Source organism: Alternaria viburni (genome assembly GCF_023758015.1).
Source record: "Alternaria viburni strain BMP 2772 chromosome Unknown scaffold_10, whole genome shotgun sequence".
NCBI lineage: Eukaryota > Fungi > Ascomycota > Dothideomycetes > Pleosporales > Pleosporaceae > Alternaria > Alternaria viburni.
Genome location: NW_026055779.1, coordinates 829,353 through 846,974, shown reverse-complemented (window position 1 = coordinate 846,974; position 17,622 = coordinate 829,353). Strand labels below are relative to the sequence as shown.

General features: G+C 54.0%; 4 protein-coding genes across 4 annotated transcripts; 3 read left to right on the top strand and 1 right to left on the bottom strand.

The window, feature by feature from the left end:
- Positions 1-1,206: 1,206 nt before the first annotated feature.
- On the top strand, positions 1,207-6,058 carry J4E79_005548 (uncharacterized protein; the record flags this gene model as incomplete). Its single annotated transcript, XM_049354426.1, has 3 exons — positions 1,207-4,039; positions 4,094-5,714; positions 5,773-6,058. The coding sequence occupies 3 exons, from the start codon at positions 1,207-1,209 to the stop codon at positions 6,056-6,058; spliced, it is 4,740 nt and encodes a 1,579-aa protein (XP_049211291.1).
- A 400-nt stretch (positions 6,059-6,458) lies between these two features.
- Positions 6,459-7,856, bottom strand: J4E79_005547 (uncharacterized protein; the record flags this gene model as incomplete). The annotated part of the gene is made up of 1 exon (XM_049354425.1): positions 6,459-7,856. The coding sequence occupies one exon, from the start codon at positions 7,854-7,856 to the stop codon at positions 6,459-6,461; it is 1,398 nt and encodes a 465-aa protein (XP_049211290.1).
- Positions 7,857-9,082: 1,226 nt separating this feature from the next.
- J4E79_005546 (uncharacterized protein) lies at positions 9,083-10,061 on the top strand (the record flags this gene model as incomplete). Its single annotated transcript, XM_049354424.1, has 3 exons — positions 9,083-9,640; positions 9,695-9,808; positions 9,861-10,061. 3 exons carry the CDS (start codon positions 9,083-9,085, stop codon positions 10,059-10,061), a joined length of 873 nt encoding a protein of 290 aa, XP_049211289.1.
- Positions 10,062-14,717: 4,656 nt separating this feature from the next.
- Positions 14,718-16,713, top strand: J4E79_005545 (uncharacterized protein; the record flags this gene model as incomplete). The annotated part of the gene is made up of 5 exons (XM_049354423.1): positions 14,718-14,801; positions 14,852-14,942; positions 14,997-15,248; positions 15,383-15,973; positions 16,022-16,713. 5 exons carry the CDS (start codon positions 14,718-14,720, stop codon positions 16,711-16,713), a joined length of 1,710 nt encoding a protein of 569 aa, XP_049211288.1.
- Positions 16,714-17,622: the final 909 nt, after the last annotated feature.

The following is a 17,622-nucleotide window of genomic DNA, read 5'->3' as shown; positions in this document are numbered from 1 at the left end:
GAAGCAACGGGACCCGGAAGCCTTTTGAACCAGCACCGTGCCGCGCACATGGCAGGTGTCAGGGTAGGGCTGAACGTCTTCCGGTCCCACGGAAGACGCTACATCCGCCGCCGAATCGCGCTAGAAAGATGGTGCAAGCACAAACACCCGGGCAACCTTGAAAAGCCACCACAACACCACGAAACGGCAGGTCGAACCGGATGCAGCACCAACACCGAGCAGATGGCCACGCAACCACTCCGGGGGCTGGATCCACTCTGCCTTCACCCTGAATCTCGCGATCTGCGATTTTCGTCCGCTGTGCTTGTGCGAGGGAGGGGTCTGGGGCTCTTTCGTTTGGGAGGGGCGTACCGGGGTGCGTTTGATTGGCGCGGTATGCAAGCATGCGCAGGGGAAACGGAGATGCACGACGTCAAGATGAGGTTACAGTGTTGATGTGTTTGTTTCTGTCGGTTGCGTGCAGTGTTGCGATGGCGTATGCAGCCCTCGATTGCCTGAGACAGTCGACTGTAAGACCTTCTTTTTCTCTAGGGGTCGGCGGGGATTCGCTTTCTCTTTCGCTTATCGCAGAGGGCAAATGGGCTGCATGTGAGCTTGGCCAAGGCTTAGGGGCAGCCGCGGGCGTTGGTCGGACGAACTAGCTCGGATGTGGTGCTGTATACAGAGGACACTGTACAGTACAGTACTCCGTGGGCGATGCAGGTTCCACCACTGTGGTTACCAGAGAGGGCACTCAGAGCCGCATGGCCGAACGGCGATCGACGACGACGGACGTAACTTTGTTCGGACCGTTCTTCGCGAAACGACAGTGGTGGATGTAGAATGAGTCGATATCGCGTGGCCGTAGTGTGTACGCGTTGATTGGCTAGAAGACCTTATGGGTATCGTATTTACCGTATCCGAGGCGTGACACTAGCGCACTCGATGCAAGCGAACCGGAGACGGACAGGCAGGCCATCCGGCGCGCTGGTCCTCGCCAGCCAAGCCGTCAGTCCGCCGCCCGCTGGACCAAATCCTTTACTGGGGCGGCGCCTGGGTCCTCATTAGCAGTAGCTGCTGCTACCTTTATTATCATCTACCTCATCCCCCCGGCCTGGCCTTGTTGTCCCTGCCATACACACTCTACTACCTTTTAATACCTGTCCCTCTTTGCATTTCTCCTTCGCCTGACTAATCTCTGCCCCAAGTGGCGATCTCTTGCCCACCATGAGTCTAGTCGGCAATTTCACAACCAACATGGACCGCGAGGCTGTATCCGGCGGCGTTCCACCACCAGAGATGGGCGGCAGACAGCCTTCCCACTACAACGACAACGAGCAAGCAGAGTCAGATGCATCCACAATAGCAGCTGTCGAGGGCTCGCCACAAAGTCACAACAACCACACCGACCGCAAGGATGGATCTTACAACACACATGACGCCGACGAAATCGCCGAGGCTGCTCGGAGAGAAGAGGCCGTTCACCAATTGGCTCGCAGACTTACCTCGCAGAGTCAACAATCTGCAGCAAACCAAAATCCCTTCAACGCGGCACCCAATTCCGCTCTAGACCCCCATGGCGAGCACTTCAACGCACGAGCATGGACCAAGGCTATGCTGAACCTACAGCTGAATGACGAGAATGCGCCTCCTACACGAACTGCGGGTGTATCTTTCCGCGATCTCAACGTCCACGGTTTCGGAACCGACACCGATTACCAGAAGACTGTTGGTAACGTGTGGTTAGATGGACCTGCGTTTGTCAAGAAGATCATGGGCGATAAGGGCCGTAAGATCGACATTTTGCAGCACTGTGATGGTCTAGTCGAGGCTGGCGAGATGTTGGTCGTTCTTGGACCTCCTGGATCTGGTTGCTCGACTTTCCTCAAGACCATCACTGGAGAGACGCACGGTTTCGTCGTCGACTCAAGCTCGCACATCAACTACCAGGGTGTCAGCCCAGAGCTCATGAACAAGAACTACCGCGGTGAAGCCATCTACACTGCCGAAGTCGATGTTCATTTCCCCATGATGACTGTTGGAGAGACTCTTTACTTTGCTGCTCAAGCTCGTCGGCCAAGGAACATTCCAGGCGGCGTCAGTGTAAAGCAGTACGCCGAGCACCAGCGCGATGTCATCATGGCCTTGTATGGAATTTCTCACACCGTCAACACTCGCGTCGGTAACGACTTCCTTCGTGGTGTCTCTGGTGGAGAGCGGAAGCGTGTTACCATCGCCGAAGCCTCCCTCAGCAGAGCGCCACTGCAAGCGTGGGACAACTCCACCCGTGGTCTTGATTCCGCCAACGCCATCGAGTTCTGCAAGACCCTCCGCATGGAGACTGAGATCAACGGTACCACTGCCTGTGTCGCCATCTACCAGGCACCTCAGGCTGCCTACGACCTGTTTGACAAGGTACTCGTGCTCTATGAGGGTCGCCAAATCTTCTTCGGAAAGACCACCGACGCGAAGGCCTTCTTCGTCAACATGGGTTTCCTTTGCCCTGACCGTCAGACCGATGCCGATTTCTTGACTTCCATGACCAGTCCTTTGGAGCGTATTGTTCGCGAGGGCTTCGAGAACCGTGTCCCACGCACTCCGGATGAGTTCGCGCAGCGCTGGGCCGAGTCCGCAGAGCGAGCAGCTCTCCTACAAGAGATCGAAGCTTACGAGCAAAAGTTCCCCATTGGTGGCGAGGCCGGCCAGCGCTTCAAGGAGTCGCGCCAGCTTCAGAAGGCCAAGGGTCAGCGCGAGAAGTCCCCATACACTCTCTCGTACATGCAGCAGGTTAAGCTTTGCTTGTGGCGAGGCTTCGTTCGCTTGAAGGCTGACCCCAGTATCACCATCACGCAACTCATCGCCAACTCCATCATGGGTCTTGTCATCTCGTCCGTCTTCTACAACCTCCAGCCTACCACTTCCAGTTTTTACTCTCGATCCGCCCTTCTCTTCTTCGCCATCCTGATGAACGCTTTCGGTTCCGCCCTCGAGATTCTGACCCTTTACGCTCAACGTCCCATTGTTGAAAAGCACTCTCGTTACGCCTTGTACCACCCGTCCGCTGAAGCCTTTGCCAGTATGTTGACCGACATGCCATACAAGATTGTCAACTCCATCACCTTCAACCTGGTCCTGTACTTCATGACGAACCTCCGACGAGAGCCCGGCAACTTCTTCTTCTTCGTCCTCATCTCCTTCACATTGACGCTCGTCATGTCTATGTTCTTCCGTTCCATCGCCTCTCTGTCCCGCTCTCTTGTCCAGGCTCTCGCACCCGCTGCCATCCTCATCCTGGGTCTCGTCATGTACACTGGTTTCGCTATCCCTCCCAGCTACATGCTGGGCTGGTCGAAGTGGATCCGCTACATCAACCCTGTCAGTTACGGTTTCGAGGCCCTCATGGTCAACGAGTTTCACAACAGGCAATTTGAGTGCAACGAGTTCATTCCTTTCGGCCCCGGCTACGAAGACGTTTCTGGTGTTCAACAAGCTTGCAGGACCATCGGCTCTGTTCCCGGACAGCCATTCGTTAGTGGTGATGCTTACATCAACTCGGCCTTCAACTACTACGCAAAGAACAAGTGGCGCAACTTCGGCATCATGTGGGTCTTCATGTTCGGTCTCATGGGTGTCTACCTCGCTGGTACTGAGTTCATCACCGCCAAGAAGTCCAAGGGCGAAGTCCTTGTCTTCCAGCGTAGCCACAAGCTCCCTGCGCCCAAGAGCAAGTCCGAAGAGGATCTGGAAGCCGCTCAACCTGCACGCAATGCCTCTGTTCAGAACAGCTCCGACGACATCGCCATCATCGAACGCCAAACCGCCATCTTCCAGTGGGAAGACGTCTGCTACGACATCACTATCAAGAAGGAGCCTCGTCGTATCCTCGACCACGTTGATGGATGGGTCAAGCCGGGTACTTTGACTGCGCTTATGGGTGTCTCTGGTGCTGGTAAAACGACTCTCTTGGATTGCTTGGCTACACGTACTACTATGGGTGTCATTACCGGTCAGATGCTAGTCGATGGCAAGCCTCGTGACGACTCTTTCCAGCGCAAGACAGGTATGTCTCCATACTATCGCCAACATTAGGAACACACACTAACTTCGAATTCAGGTTACGCTCAGCAGCAAGATCTCCATCTCTCCACCTCGACCGTCCGCGAAGCCCTCACCTTCTCTGCCGTCCTCCGTCAACCCGCACACGTCTCTCGTCAAGAGAAGGTCGAATACGTCGAGGAGGTGATCAAGCTTCTGGAGATGACTGAATACGCTGATGCCATCGTCGGTGTCCCCGGTGAAGGTCTCAACGTTGAGCAGCGCAAGCGTCTTACTATCGGTGTCGAACTGGCTGCTAAGCCTGCTCTTCTTCTCTTCTTGGACGAACCCACCTCTGGACTGGACTCGCAAACCTCTTGGGCTATTCTCGATCTCTTGGACAAGTTGAAGAAGAACGGTCAGGCCATTCTCTGCACCATCCATCAGCCAAGTGCCATGTTGTTCCAACGTTTCGATCGTCTTCTCTTCCTGGCTCGTGGTGGACGCACTGTCTACTATGGAGATGTTGGTGAAAACTCGCACGTCCTCGTCGACTACTTCGTTCGCAACGGTGGTCCTCCTTGCCCGCCTGCCGCCAACCCTGCCGAATGGATGTTGGAAGTCATTGGTGCCGCTCCCGGTTCGCACACAGACATCGACTGGCACCAGACCTGGCGCGACTCCGCTGAGTACCGTGAGGTCAAGCGCCATCTCGCCGAACTCAAATCCGAACGTGGCCAAGCCGAGGCTCTTCAACGCACCATGTCTGCTCAGAAGCGAGAGGACAAGGCTGCCTATCGCGAGTTCGCCGCCCCCTTCATGGTTCAACTTCGCGAGACCATGTCCCGTGTCTGGACCCAGTACTGGCGCACACCCTCGTACATCTACTCCAAGACCTTCCTCTGCACGCTCTCGGCCCTCTTCATCGGTTTCTCCCTCTTCCAGATGCCCAATACCCAGACTGGTCTCCAGAACCAAATGTTCGGTATCTTCATGTTGCTGACAATCTTCGGTCAATTGGTCCAACAGATCATGCCTCACTTCGTCACTCAGCGTGCTTTGTACGAGGTCCGCGAACGCCCCAGTAAGACCTACTCTTGGAAGGCCTTCATGATCTCCAACATCGCTGTCGAACTCCCATGGAACTCGCTCATGGCCGTGATCATCTACTTCTGCTGGTACTACCCCATTGGCCTGTACAACAACGCAGCGCAAACCGACAAGGTCACCTACCGTGGTTTCCAATTCTTCCTCTTCGTCTGGATGTTCCTGATCTTCACGTCGACATTCACACACATGGTCATCGCTGGTATCGACTCCGCTGAGACTGGTGGCAACATTGCCAACTTGATGTTCTCTCTCTGCTTGATCTTCTGTGGTGTCCTTGCCCAGCCTTCCACCTTCCCCCGCTTCTGGATCTTCATGTACCGCGTCTCGCCCTTTACGTACATGGTGTCTGGATTGCTGTCTGTCGGCCTAGCCAACGCCAATGTGCAGTGCGCGCAGAACGAGTTGATTCACTTCGACCCTCGCGAAGGCGAAAACTGCGGTCAATACATTGAGGCCTGGAAAGCATCTGCCGGTGGTAAGATGACCAACCCCGAGGCCATGACCGACTGCAACTTCTGCGCTATCGAGGACACCAATGTTTTCCTCCGCAGCATCTCTTCCGACTACGGCGACGCTTGGCGCAACTTTGGGTAAGTCACTTCTCTCTACATCTTCCATTTCGAACCTGTTACTAACTCAACCTCACAGCATCCTCTGGGTCTACGTCATCTTCAACGTCGTCGCCGCCCTCGCCTTCTACTACCTCCTCCGCATGCCCAAGCCCAAGAAGGAGAAGAAGAACAAGAAGGAAGTCGGCGCCCACGCCGGCGCCGTCAAGGAGCAGCATCTCGACCAGCCCTCGCACGTCGGCAGCAGCCTCAACTCCAACACCGAGCAACACGCCGAGAAGAACACCGAGACTGCGCGGTACGCTTCCATCACCGGAACGACCACACCGCCGCAGCACGCAACCGAGATCTCAGAAAAAGCATAATCGTCCTTTATGACTCTGCTTTACTGCTTTTCGTACTTTCGTTTTTTTATGGGCGTTCTCGCTGCATGACGACACATTAGTTGTATACATGTTTTGGTGCGATGTCTTTTATACCTTTTCTCAAGACTTAGATCTACTGTTTCTCATACGCTCAAGCGCTGAGCACATATCTTATCAAGCATGTTTTGTTTCTTACATGTATGTACATACAACCTCACCTAATCCAACAATGGTCCGCTTGCCAGCTTGCGTACCATTACGTTGATATGACTAGAATGTTGAACTTGATGGTTTTTACTAGAAGTGTTTGTGATTGTGAAACCGTTCCGAAATGCCATGTGTATCATGTTATGAAGACCAGCGGCATCTAGCCACGACTCTTATATGATGACTACCCCATCTAAGCAACAGTATCACTCTCACTATGCGCCAACAGCCCCGCCCTTTCCCCCCTCTCACTCCCCACGCTCCTCCAAACCGGCTCCTCAGCCCTGCCCATCTCAATCCTCCGTGCCGCCACAAACCCCCAATGCCACGCCAACCCACTCACGAACCCAACCGCGTCATTCTTAAACGTCAGCAACGCAGCCACCGTAACAAGCATAACCATCCACCTCTCCTTCCTCTCCCTCTCATCCAACTCCTTGACCCTCTTCCCATCCCACGTCATATCCCTCTCCAGCACCCTCAAATCGCGCGCATCGGTATTGATACTCTCCCCCACCTTCGCGAGTTCCACGCCCGCAGCCAGAACCAACACACCCAAGAGCGCTTTGGGTATGTCATGCAACGTGCTGATAATCGCATCCGCTTTCCAGAACGCAATAAGCCCTAGCATGAACTTGATTGCCCCCAGGAAAATGATGCTGCTCCCGCTCCGAGCACCGAATCGGAACTGGCCGGCCAGTCCACCGGAACCGTGGCACGCGGGCATGGCGCCGAACCAGCAGCCGAGTAGATTGATGGCCGCGACTGAGATGCCTAGTTCCGTTACGGTGGGGGCGGCGGGGTAAGGCGGTGAGGGTAACAGGTCAGACGATAGTGCTGAAGCGGCGATGACGGAGTTGAGTAAGGTGAGCGGGAGTTGGCCGAGCGATGCTGTTGTTGTTGCTTCGAGGAAATCTTTGGCTGAGGGATGCAGAATGGGTATTGCGGCGTGTGGGACGGAGACTTTGTCGTTGGTTGGGGATGCGAAGGAGAGGAAGATGCCGATTAGGAAGATTATCATCGCGTAGGGTACGCGGGGGTAGGGGAATGTGCATAGTAGCAGCATAACTGCTGCGATGGCTATGAAGAGGTTGTCGCCCCACCATGGTCCCGTCCAGGTAAGTGATGACAGCAGTTTTGTCCCTGTGCTCAGGCATAGCGATAGGCCTGCTCCGACTTGAATCCCTTTCACCACTGGAATGGGCGTTACGCGATTTGCCCAGTTAATCAATCCTGTGATGCTGAATACACCGACCAGGCCCGCGACCACTAGCCCCGCAGCGGCATTCTGTTCCAGCGTGAATTGGCGTGCGATTGCTACTGCTGCAATGGCTTTCATCGGTTGCACTGGTAGTGGAATGCCGAAGGCGAGGCCTGTGAGTACGTTTGCTGCGCCGGTGAAGAGAAGGGTTGAGGGGAGCGATATCGAGTTTGTCAGGACGAGGGTAGTCATGAGCGGGAGTAATGTGCCTAGATCACCCAGCGAACCAGATAGTTCGGCCAACGGTTGGGATTTTATCGTCTCGATGTTGTGCAGCTGGGTGCGGCGGAAGCGCCGCGTCGTGTTGCGGACTTGCTGAAGGAAAGACATGACTCGACACGCTGAAAGCTGGACGCTGGATATGCAGGGACTGAACGCGCAGGAAGAGAACAACACAGAGAGACAGGCAAAAGGAGATCTAGGATAAAGGGATCATGCTGGCAGAGGAAGTTTGTGTATATCGTGGAAGCGGTGTCGGGTCCCATCGGTGACAGGTGCTTCGATAAGCTCAATGCACGCGCGGAGCAAACGACGTCATTCAGCCTCAATGGAGGGTCTCGTGAACCACCCTCACCGCCTGGACGTACGACGCTACAACGCGTATTTCCTGCGGCGGTGTCTTGAAAGAGACGTATGCACATGTACGTGCTCCGGGGGAATCGATGGGTGGGCTGGAAGTTACTGTACAGAGTAGTTTGAGGTTCCGGTGGCGTGCATGAGGGGGCACAGAGGGCACGACGGCGTTGGACGGTCATTGGATGGATCTGTAGGCGTCGCGTGGAAAGGGCACGAAAGGGCAGCTGTGATCGATGGTTTTTGCTGAACTTGCCCAACGTGGTATTTTCGGGTGGTGAGCTTGCAGGGTACGACGACCCCGCTTGGATTTGTACGGCCTGTCAGTAGTTAACAAGCGATCCATGGTGGTCGGGAAGTCGCCTAAGGCGGTGGCTTCGGCATGCAACGCGCATGGTAGGGCACCGTCGCACAGCTGCAATCGATGGTTCTTTCGAAGTTGCCTGATTGATGTAGCGGATTTCTTTAACCAAGTGTCTTGTTGACGGGAGAGTAGAAAAATGCGTCAGACAAGAGCACGGGTATCTATATGTTTTACCTGCTGATTTCGAGCATTCCAAACACGATTATACCAGGAATCAACAGACTTCGGCGACATCCCTCGACATTGTCTTTCCTGATGCGGCAGCCACATGCGCAGCTTAACAGTACCTTGAACGAGGTGGTTTCTCTTGGCAGCGGTTAAGATTGCTCGTTCGATCAACTCGGAAGCTGCATGAACCTCCGGTCCCACACCAGAGCTGCCAACACCAACGACCATCCACGTACACGCCTCGCTGGATCTGCGACGATGAGATTCCAGCGAATCAGTTCCACATATGCGGCTTTTATGTCCAATGTGGAGAAAATGCGCGTCTATATATTCCATGAGCTTCGGTATACATGGAAGCTGCTTGCGTCGTCGTTCATCAACACTTTGCATTCAGACCCTCTCGTACACCAGTCCTTGATCTTCAGGAGATTCTGACGTCCCACGAAGCAAAATGAGCCCATCAGCCATCAATACGGTCACTACCGCTCTTGCCTCATCCACGACTCAAACATCAACCGCGCAAACACCGGCACTCTTCTCTCTCGCTGGGAAGACAATCGCCATCACAGGAGGTGGTCGCGGACTCGGGATAACCCTCGCGTTTGCTGTCGTGGAAGCAGGCGGACACGCAGCCTGCCTAGACATCCTTCCAGAGCCAAGCAACACAGAATGGCAAGCCTTGACAAAGCTCGCGAAGCAACTGGGCACTACAGCAACATACCGCAGATGTGACGTTACTAGCGAAGCGGAAGTCACCCAAGTCCTTGATGAGATATCACGCGAGGCTGATGAGCAAGGCGCGCCATTGAATGGCATGGTCGCATGCGCGGGTATCCAACAAAGAGTTCCAGCGCTCGACTACGAAGCATCAGACTTTGAGCGCATGCTACGAGTGAACGTTGTCGGCGCGTTCATATCGGTCAAAAGAGCTGCGAGGATACTGAAGGACAAGGGCACTGGTGGCTCTATCGTGCTCATCGCTAGTATGTCGGGTCAGGTCGCCAATAGGGTGTGTATATTGCCTCCGTCTTGAAGCATTTAGTGGATCTAACAACAATCTCAGGGTCTTACATGCACGGCCTACAACGCCAGCAAATCAGCTGTGCACCAAATGTGTCGCTCGCTAGCGCAAGAATGGGGCCAGTATGGCATTCGAGTGAACACGCTTTCGCCAGGTGTAAGTCTATTTGCATCTCGCTATCTAGACATCATACTGAATGCATCCACAGTATATCCGAACTGCGATGACCGACGAACTTCTCGCAGCAGATCCAGATGTAGAGAAGACGTGGATGGCTGGCGCACTGCTTGGGAAACTTGGTGTACCGGATGACTTCAAAGCACCCGCAGTGTTCTTGCTAGCAGAAGGGAGTAGATTCATGACTGGTGCCGACCTCAGAGTGGATGGCGGTCATTGCGCGTCTGCCTAAGTTTTCTAAGGTCGGTGTAATCTGCTCAAATCCCCGTTGGCGGTAATGCTGATGTTTGGAGTGGACGACTCATGATCGTAGACCCATGGTTCGCTATTACAATGTATGGTAGAACCCACTATGGGCAAGATCTCAATACTTTTAACACTACTTTCTTCACCCACAATTCCTCTACTACAACACCTCTCACAAAACTCAAAACAACCTTCACACAAAACCTTCGACTTCAAAGTAGCCATGTCAGACGATAACACCTTCACGTCATACGATCAGTCGTTCGACTGCCCACCTTCCTACTCTACGCATGAACATGTGTCATATACTGCATCAGACAACTTCTGCAGCACCGCTTCCCACCCACCAACACACAACACTCACGACCACATCCTCTCCTCACCAGAGCCCGTCCACCATTCATCAAACCACCATTCATCACACCACCATTCCGCACCCAGCGACCCAAACTACGACATCGAAGCCGCATCGCATTTAATAAACGCTTCCAACACTACGAACATCGCCCTCTCCTCGCTGCAGTCAAATGCCGCAGAAGCCCAACGCACAACCCACCTACCAGCAGGTGAGGCCCCACCCCTTTCGCGCAGCACTGCACTCACGACGCCGAAGCGGAAGCCGAATTCTGAGGAAGACATCTGCTGCTGCTGCACTATCGTTCTGGCCTTGGTGATCGTCGTTATCGTCTTGTCTGTACTCATTTTTAAAGCTAAGAAGGATCTAAAAAATGGGAAGGTTCAAGGTGTAAGTGCGGATGGAAGACTGAGTGGCGACTGGAGTGACTTGAACGCCTTGAACGATGCACTAGATGGGCTGTATAGGGGGAATTGGGGGCGTTGAGTGGTCTGCGAGTTGATTTGGTGGAGGTAGAATTTGGGAGGGGGTGGGCTGTAGGAGGCGGAGATGCAGAAGGTGGTCTGTCTAGGTTGACATGTTGCTTTCGACAACGACGGTCAGGTTATTGCAGCTTCAACTTTACTTCAGAGTTTTCCTGATTCCCGAGGTCTGTAGTTGTAATTTCATTCCATTAGATACCAGACACACATCACATGCTTACACCGTCCCAGTGACTTTGATCGTTGAAATGCGTTTTAGGCGTCCATGTACTGCCTGTACGTCATCACGACCCCACATCCTAAAGGCACCCGACCAATGGCGGTTCTTTAGATGCATCTCAACCAACGCTCTATGAAGGATTTATATTTAAGTTTACGCCTCGTTGTCAACATCGTTATGAGTCTTGCGTCCCTTGAAAATTCGTGACACCACGGCCGCTCACATGCTCAAGGCCAGCCACAGTCACATCTTCATTCTTACCTACCTAAGCAGGTAGTGCCTGACACCGGCGGTCTCACTCCAAACAAGCCAGGAGACTACATCATTCCTCAAGATGACAGGCGTGATGCTATTCTGCATCGCCGAGGAAGCGAAGCCCGCAAGTCCTACCTCTTCCCAACCCCACCCCTCTCACAAGCCTAACACCCATCCCAGTTCGTCCACAAAGCCACTCACAACATGCCCTCCGACTTCTCCCCCTTCTACATCGCCTCCTCCAAAGCCAGTCCCAAGGCCCGCACCGACTACACCAAAAAGCCCTCCAGCCCTTCTTTTCCCTCCCCCTTCACCTCCACATCAGAATGCAAAGACTGGCTGTTACGCAACCAATACAGCGTAAACTTCATAAACCAAAATATCATGTTCGTCGCCGATGCGCGTAGTGCAAAAGATGAAACTCTCCTGGCCTATACGTACTGTGAGAGGACTATGCGCTTGGGGCCGAATAACGAATGGGTGCTTCCGCCCAAAGCGAGGACGTGGTATGAGTGGCGGATTAGCTATCGGGATGCGCTGATGTTTCAGGTTCATATGCAGGAGGGGGAGTTGAATGAGACGTGGTCGTTGTTTTATTTGAGGGCGGAGGAGATTATGGATGGGGATGGGGTGGTGGATATGGAGAAGGCTACGAAGATTTGTTACGGAGACGCGGCATAGATAGGGAGCTGAAGCGCTTCGCGGGATGTGTTCTGTATAACATTGCGGCAACTGTAGTTTTCATGGATAATCTTACAGAATTTGCTTGCATCTGGGTCTCGAAAGAGCTGATAACTAAAGGTGGCATGGCTCAGGCTTTCCGCGCGCCATGAATTTAGAGGCTGACATATGCAAAACCTTCCACGTTGGCCCTTGCCTCTGATGAGGTAGACTCAACCGTCAATACGGTCAGCTAGGTGAACTTGCGGCAGGTGTATACGGAGCGGACCAACGGCGCGATCGCACTCCAGTATGACGGCAGAGGATTTACTCCGCAAACTCTATATTCGTCATCCCCTCATTTCAAACTCTCCACGCTCATGTTTACTCCGGGATGCGATGATCACTCGTACTAGGTCTGCCTAGTCCAGCTCTAGGCCGCGCTACAATCGATGAATGCGACACCAGCAGCCCGATGGCTACCCAAGTATCGACGGTGTATGGAAGGAATGCCTTGGGCGACGATGAGGATCAATTTGAGCCGAAGGGGAGTTTGTCGTTCCTGACATTCCGATGGATTAGGCGACTCAATTTCAGGCCGCCAAACGGAAGAGCCAACAGCACGGAAAAATATGTAGCCGTGGAATACGGAAGGAGCGATTGGTTAACCAGCTTATTAAGCTTGTCATGTCCAGACAATGCTCTATCGTGACGTCTCCTATGCCACGTGAGCGAGGCGCTCTAAAGAGCAAGATGCATATTGCATTTCCCCTAGCAGCCAATACATGTTGCTAGCGCAAGGGGTAGCCACATGGCAGCGCTAGGAGCGAGGCGACGATCCCCGCACCGTCGTTCAGCTCACGTAGTGCATATCGGTTAGAACAATCGTTGTGCTTGTTGCGTGGCGTCTGGATACTCAGCTCTCTGTGTAGCGACACAGATAGCTTGAAGTGCAGTCTGCGACCGCCGAGATGCTCGGTTCCGGTATCGGCGATACGGTCTCAGGACATCGATCACGCCGTCAACAATCTCCACAGCAGGCCTATGCAAAGTAGGTGACCTTGCGACAATATCCATCCTCCTAGATCCCCGCGGCGAGTTTCAGACCATCACGGCCCGTGGCGCATCGGGAAAGCGGCGTTAATCCGCGCTCAAAATACTCCATGTGGATTGTTTGTTACACTAGATCCGGCGACAGCACAGCTGCGGCGCGGATAGCATGGCAAACCGCATCAAGCGCCATGAAACCTGAGATCGGGGCATTCTAGATGTGGCCCAGTGGAGTCCCACAAGGCCAGAAGACGCGTAATTGCTTTTGAGATGCTGCGAGGCGAGGTATCGTGGTGGCATGGTCTAGGGCTGGAGGGCGATTGGTGTAGCCACGTCGTTCTTGTGTGACTCTTGAGATTAGTCGTCGAGATGGTGGTGTTCGAGGCAGGAAGAACAAACAAGCAGGCTAGATGTCCTTGATTAGTTTATCGAATCTCGATGGCCGCGAGTTCTTCCCGTGGGCGTAGACTACCCCAGCAGAAGGAACGTGCCAATTAGTATACTCGTAGCGTTCATGCGAGATCGTATGTATAGTAAGCGATGTGTTTGTTCCCCGGAGGTGGTGTGTAGAAAGCCGTTTGTTGGTGAATGTTGGGCAAGGGGCACCTTGCGATATATTTGCGGCCCCATGCAGTTAATCCCCAATGCCCTGGCTGCCGGGTTCGCTCCTGCATGTGAGGAGAAGCGACCCAACGATGACACGGGTGTCACCAACGTCAATATGGATGGTCGTGTTGCGCAATGGAGGACGAAGGCAGACGACATATGCAGGCGAAACAGCGCTGCAGGCAGTGGAAGGCTGACGGCATTCCAAGGACTCCACTTGGTGCTATCAGAACTTCATTAACGCGACTAGGCGAGTCTCCGTCAACCGTCGCATGGACTAGCTCCACCTTTATTTCCAACACGAGCGACCCATTCCGAAGATTGACAAGATTCCATTTGCAATCGACGAGGTGCGCCCGTGGTGTGCGTCTCGTCAGCTACGATAACAGAGATTCGGTCCTAGATACCCGTGGACAAGAGGCGACTTCCACAGGGCGTGGCTGCGGGCGCCGGCCGGCGACCTCCGAATAGCGCGTCCGCGCTGATACGCCAGGGCTGGCGTGGCTTCGAGGGGGAAAAGCATGTGTATGCGCCAAGATGAGGTGTCGCGAAAGGCGAGCTGCCGTGCCCGGGACTTCACTCTACGTTCCCCAGGCTTAGGCTGAGGGAAGCGGCCGGTCACCTTCACGCGCAGCACGCCGAGACAGCCTAGCTTGCCGCGAAGTGGAATCGCATGGGCCGCGCGACTAGTCCAACTAAAGCAGGGCTTGATCGGCCTGATATGGGTCATTGGTTCTTCGCGGGAGGTCGAACGCGACAGGGTTGGTCGTCGCCGCTGGTCCTTATCTTTTTGGTGCGGGATACACTTTCATTCACATCCGCCGTCCAGGCCCTGTGCTACGAACGCACCCTGACTTAAAAGACTCGCTTCGCCTTCACTGGTAAATCGAGCAGAGCTTGACGTCGATCCTCTCGCCGGTCTACTCCGCATCAACTGTACCTCTTCATCGCACACAACTCAACTCAATTTTGCGATTATCAACCGCGGTGCCGTCGAGAAAAAATTCTGCCACAATGTCGGGCTTTGTTCACAAGGTCAATGGCGCGGTCGCGCGCTCCGCCGTCGGACGGTACTTTCGCCTCGAGGGATCAGGGCATGTATGTATATCGCATGTCGATAGTCGGTACATGCACTAACAGCCCTATAGCCCAAAGAGCGCAAGGGGAGCTACTTCTTCACTGAGTTCCGCGCGGGACTAGCCACCTTCTTCGCCATGGCTTATATCATCTCTGTTAACTGTATGTCCATTGCGGGATGTCGTTGACAGAACCGCATCTGATGACCATGTGTAGCATCCATCGTGTCAGACACTGGTGGTACTTGCGTGTGCCCAGGCCTCCCGGACGACCCCATTTGCGAGACCAACCCACAGTACGCCCTCTGTGTCCAGGAAGTCAGACGTGATCTGGTTACCGCGACGGCTGCCATCTCCGCTTTGACTACTTTCTGCATGGGCTTGTTCGCCAATCTGCCCATTGCCCTGGCTCCGGGTATGGGGCTGAACGCCTACTTTGCGTACACCGTAGTTGGTTTCCATGGTACAGGTACGTCGCACCAATGCGCCATTCCCCGTTCCCGTTTATGTATCCCCGTTATGCGGTTCCCTAATTGGGTCTGCTTACCGGCGCCACGGGTCGTACCAGTTGATCTTCATTGAACGTTGCTAATTGCTTTTTAGGCATGGTCCCCTATGAGGTCGCTCTTACTGCTGTATTCGTCGAGGGTTTCGTCTTTGTTGGTCTTACCATGTTGGGTATCCGACAATGGCTTGCACGAGCTATTCCTGCTAGTATCAAGCTTGCCACCGGTGTCGGTATCGGACTGTACCTGACTATCATTGGTCTCGCCTACTCCGCTGGTATCGGTCTCATCACCGGTGCTCAATCGACCCCTCTCGAACTCGCCGGTTGCGTTGCCGCAGACCAGGTTGATGGCGTCTGCCCAGGAAGTGTCAAGATGAGGAGCCCAACCATGTGGATCGGTATCTTCTGTGGCGGTGTCTTGACCGTCATGCTTATGCTGTACCGCGTCAAGGGTGCCATCATCATCGGCATTCTCCTCGTTTCCATCATCTCGTGGCCTCGCCCAACAAGCGTCACCTACTTCCCGTACACCGAGACTGGCAACTCCGCTTTCGATTTCTTCAAGCAGGTCGTTACTTTCCACCCGATTGGCAAGATTCTTGCTGTTCAGCAGTGGAACATCTCGGAGCACGCTGGTCAATGGGGTCTAGCTTTCATTACCTTCCTCTACGTCGATATTCTGGACTGTAAGTTGCGCGTTAGACACTTTTTGAGTAATATGCTGACATCACTAGGCACTGGTACCCTCTACTCCATGGCTCGTTTCTGCGGTGTTATCGACGAGCGCACCCAGGACTTCGAAAACTCCTCCATCGCCTACTCCGTCGACGCTCTCGGTATCAGTATCGGATCGCTTATGGGATGCCCTCCAGTCACCGCCTACATCGAATCCGGTGCCGGTATCTCTGAAGGAGGCAAGACCGGTCTTACCGCCATGTTCTCTGGTATCTGCTTCTTCATCGCCATCTTCTTCGCTCCGATCTTCGCATCCATCCCTCCCTGGGCTACCGGCTGTACCCTGGTAATCGTCGGTTCACTCATGGCAACCTCGGCCAAGGACATCAACTGGCGCTACCTCGGCGATTCCATCCCCGCTTTCCTCACCATCGCAGTGATGCCCTTCACATACTCCATCGCCTACGGTCTGATCGCCGGTATCTGCTCGTACATTCTCATCAACGGCACCGTCTGGCTCGTCGAGCTGGCTTCTGGTGGTCGCATTGTACCTCCCAACAAGGACGAGAAAGAGCACTGGACCTGGCGTCTCGAGGGCGGCCTCCTTCCCCCGTGGGTTAAGAGGCTCGCCAGCGGAAAGAAGGACTTCTGGAGATCTGACCCGGAGACTATGGGTGTCTCAGAGCCGCATAGCGGAGGCAGCTCGGCTCACGATGACAAGGAGTTCGTCACCGATAAGCGGGCTTCGTAGACTGTGTCTGCTTTGATATTGAGATTGTATATGGGAGTTTGATAGTCATTTTGCGACCTTTTTGTATACATGGCGTTATTACGTCGAGGCGCCTTCATGCGCGCCGAAGCGGGTAGTTTTCTTCGATTATACCCTCACTTGTATCTGATATAGATCGGATTGGTTACAATGGTACACTAAAGTTCACATCTTCATCCTTAGAATTTTCGCATGTGATCACATTTGGATCATCACAAAGTGAGATAACGCCATGTTCCAAAGCCACCAGCGCACGACGTCTGACGTTCAGCCCATCTCGTACAAGGATATCCAGACTTGTCAGACACCGCTCTTGCAGCAGGCGCAACCTGAAGCCACATCGGCAGCGCCACATCCGAGTTACCGACCGAGGCAAGAACCTTGAGATGTAACCGTTCAATCATCGCTCTTTGGAACAACGCAGATTACTCCCCAACTGCAACAACCAAGTCCAAGACGCACAGTCAACACACGCTGCCTATGCGGGGCGTTGCGTGACACCGTGCTTCATACGTCACACTTCAAACACGCTTGCTATCCTTACCTAGGTATCCTTGCTGCCCTTATCTTCCCCGTCCTCATCCTCATCTTCCGCGAAGTCGTACAACGCCAATCTGCCACTGCTCCTGCCCAACGACTTGTTAGAGGCATACATACTGGCTACAACACCGCCGAAGTTTCTACTTTTCTACTCTTGCAGACTGCGAGCGGGCTGGCCGTCGTCTTACAGAGGCGCTGTAGGCTCGGTGGGCGATTCGACGACGATGCTGGACGTGGGTACTACGGCAGCTGCTCCGACGTCTTCTCTTGCATATCATCAAGAACAGACTGTCATGTGGAGGCCGAGGACTTTGTCTAGCGCGAGAAGTAACTTATGGCGCAGTTGTTGAT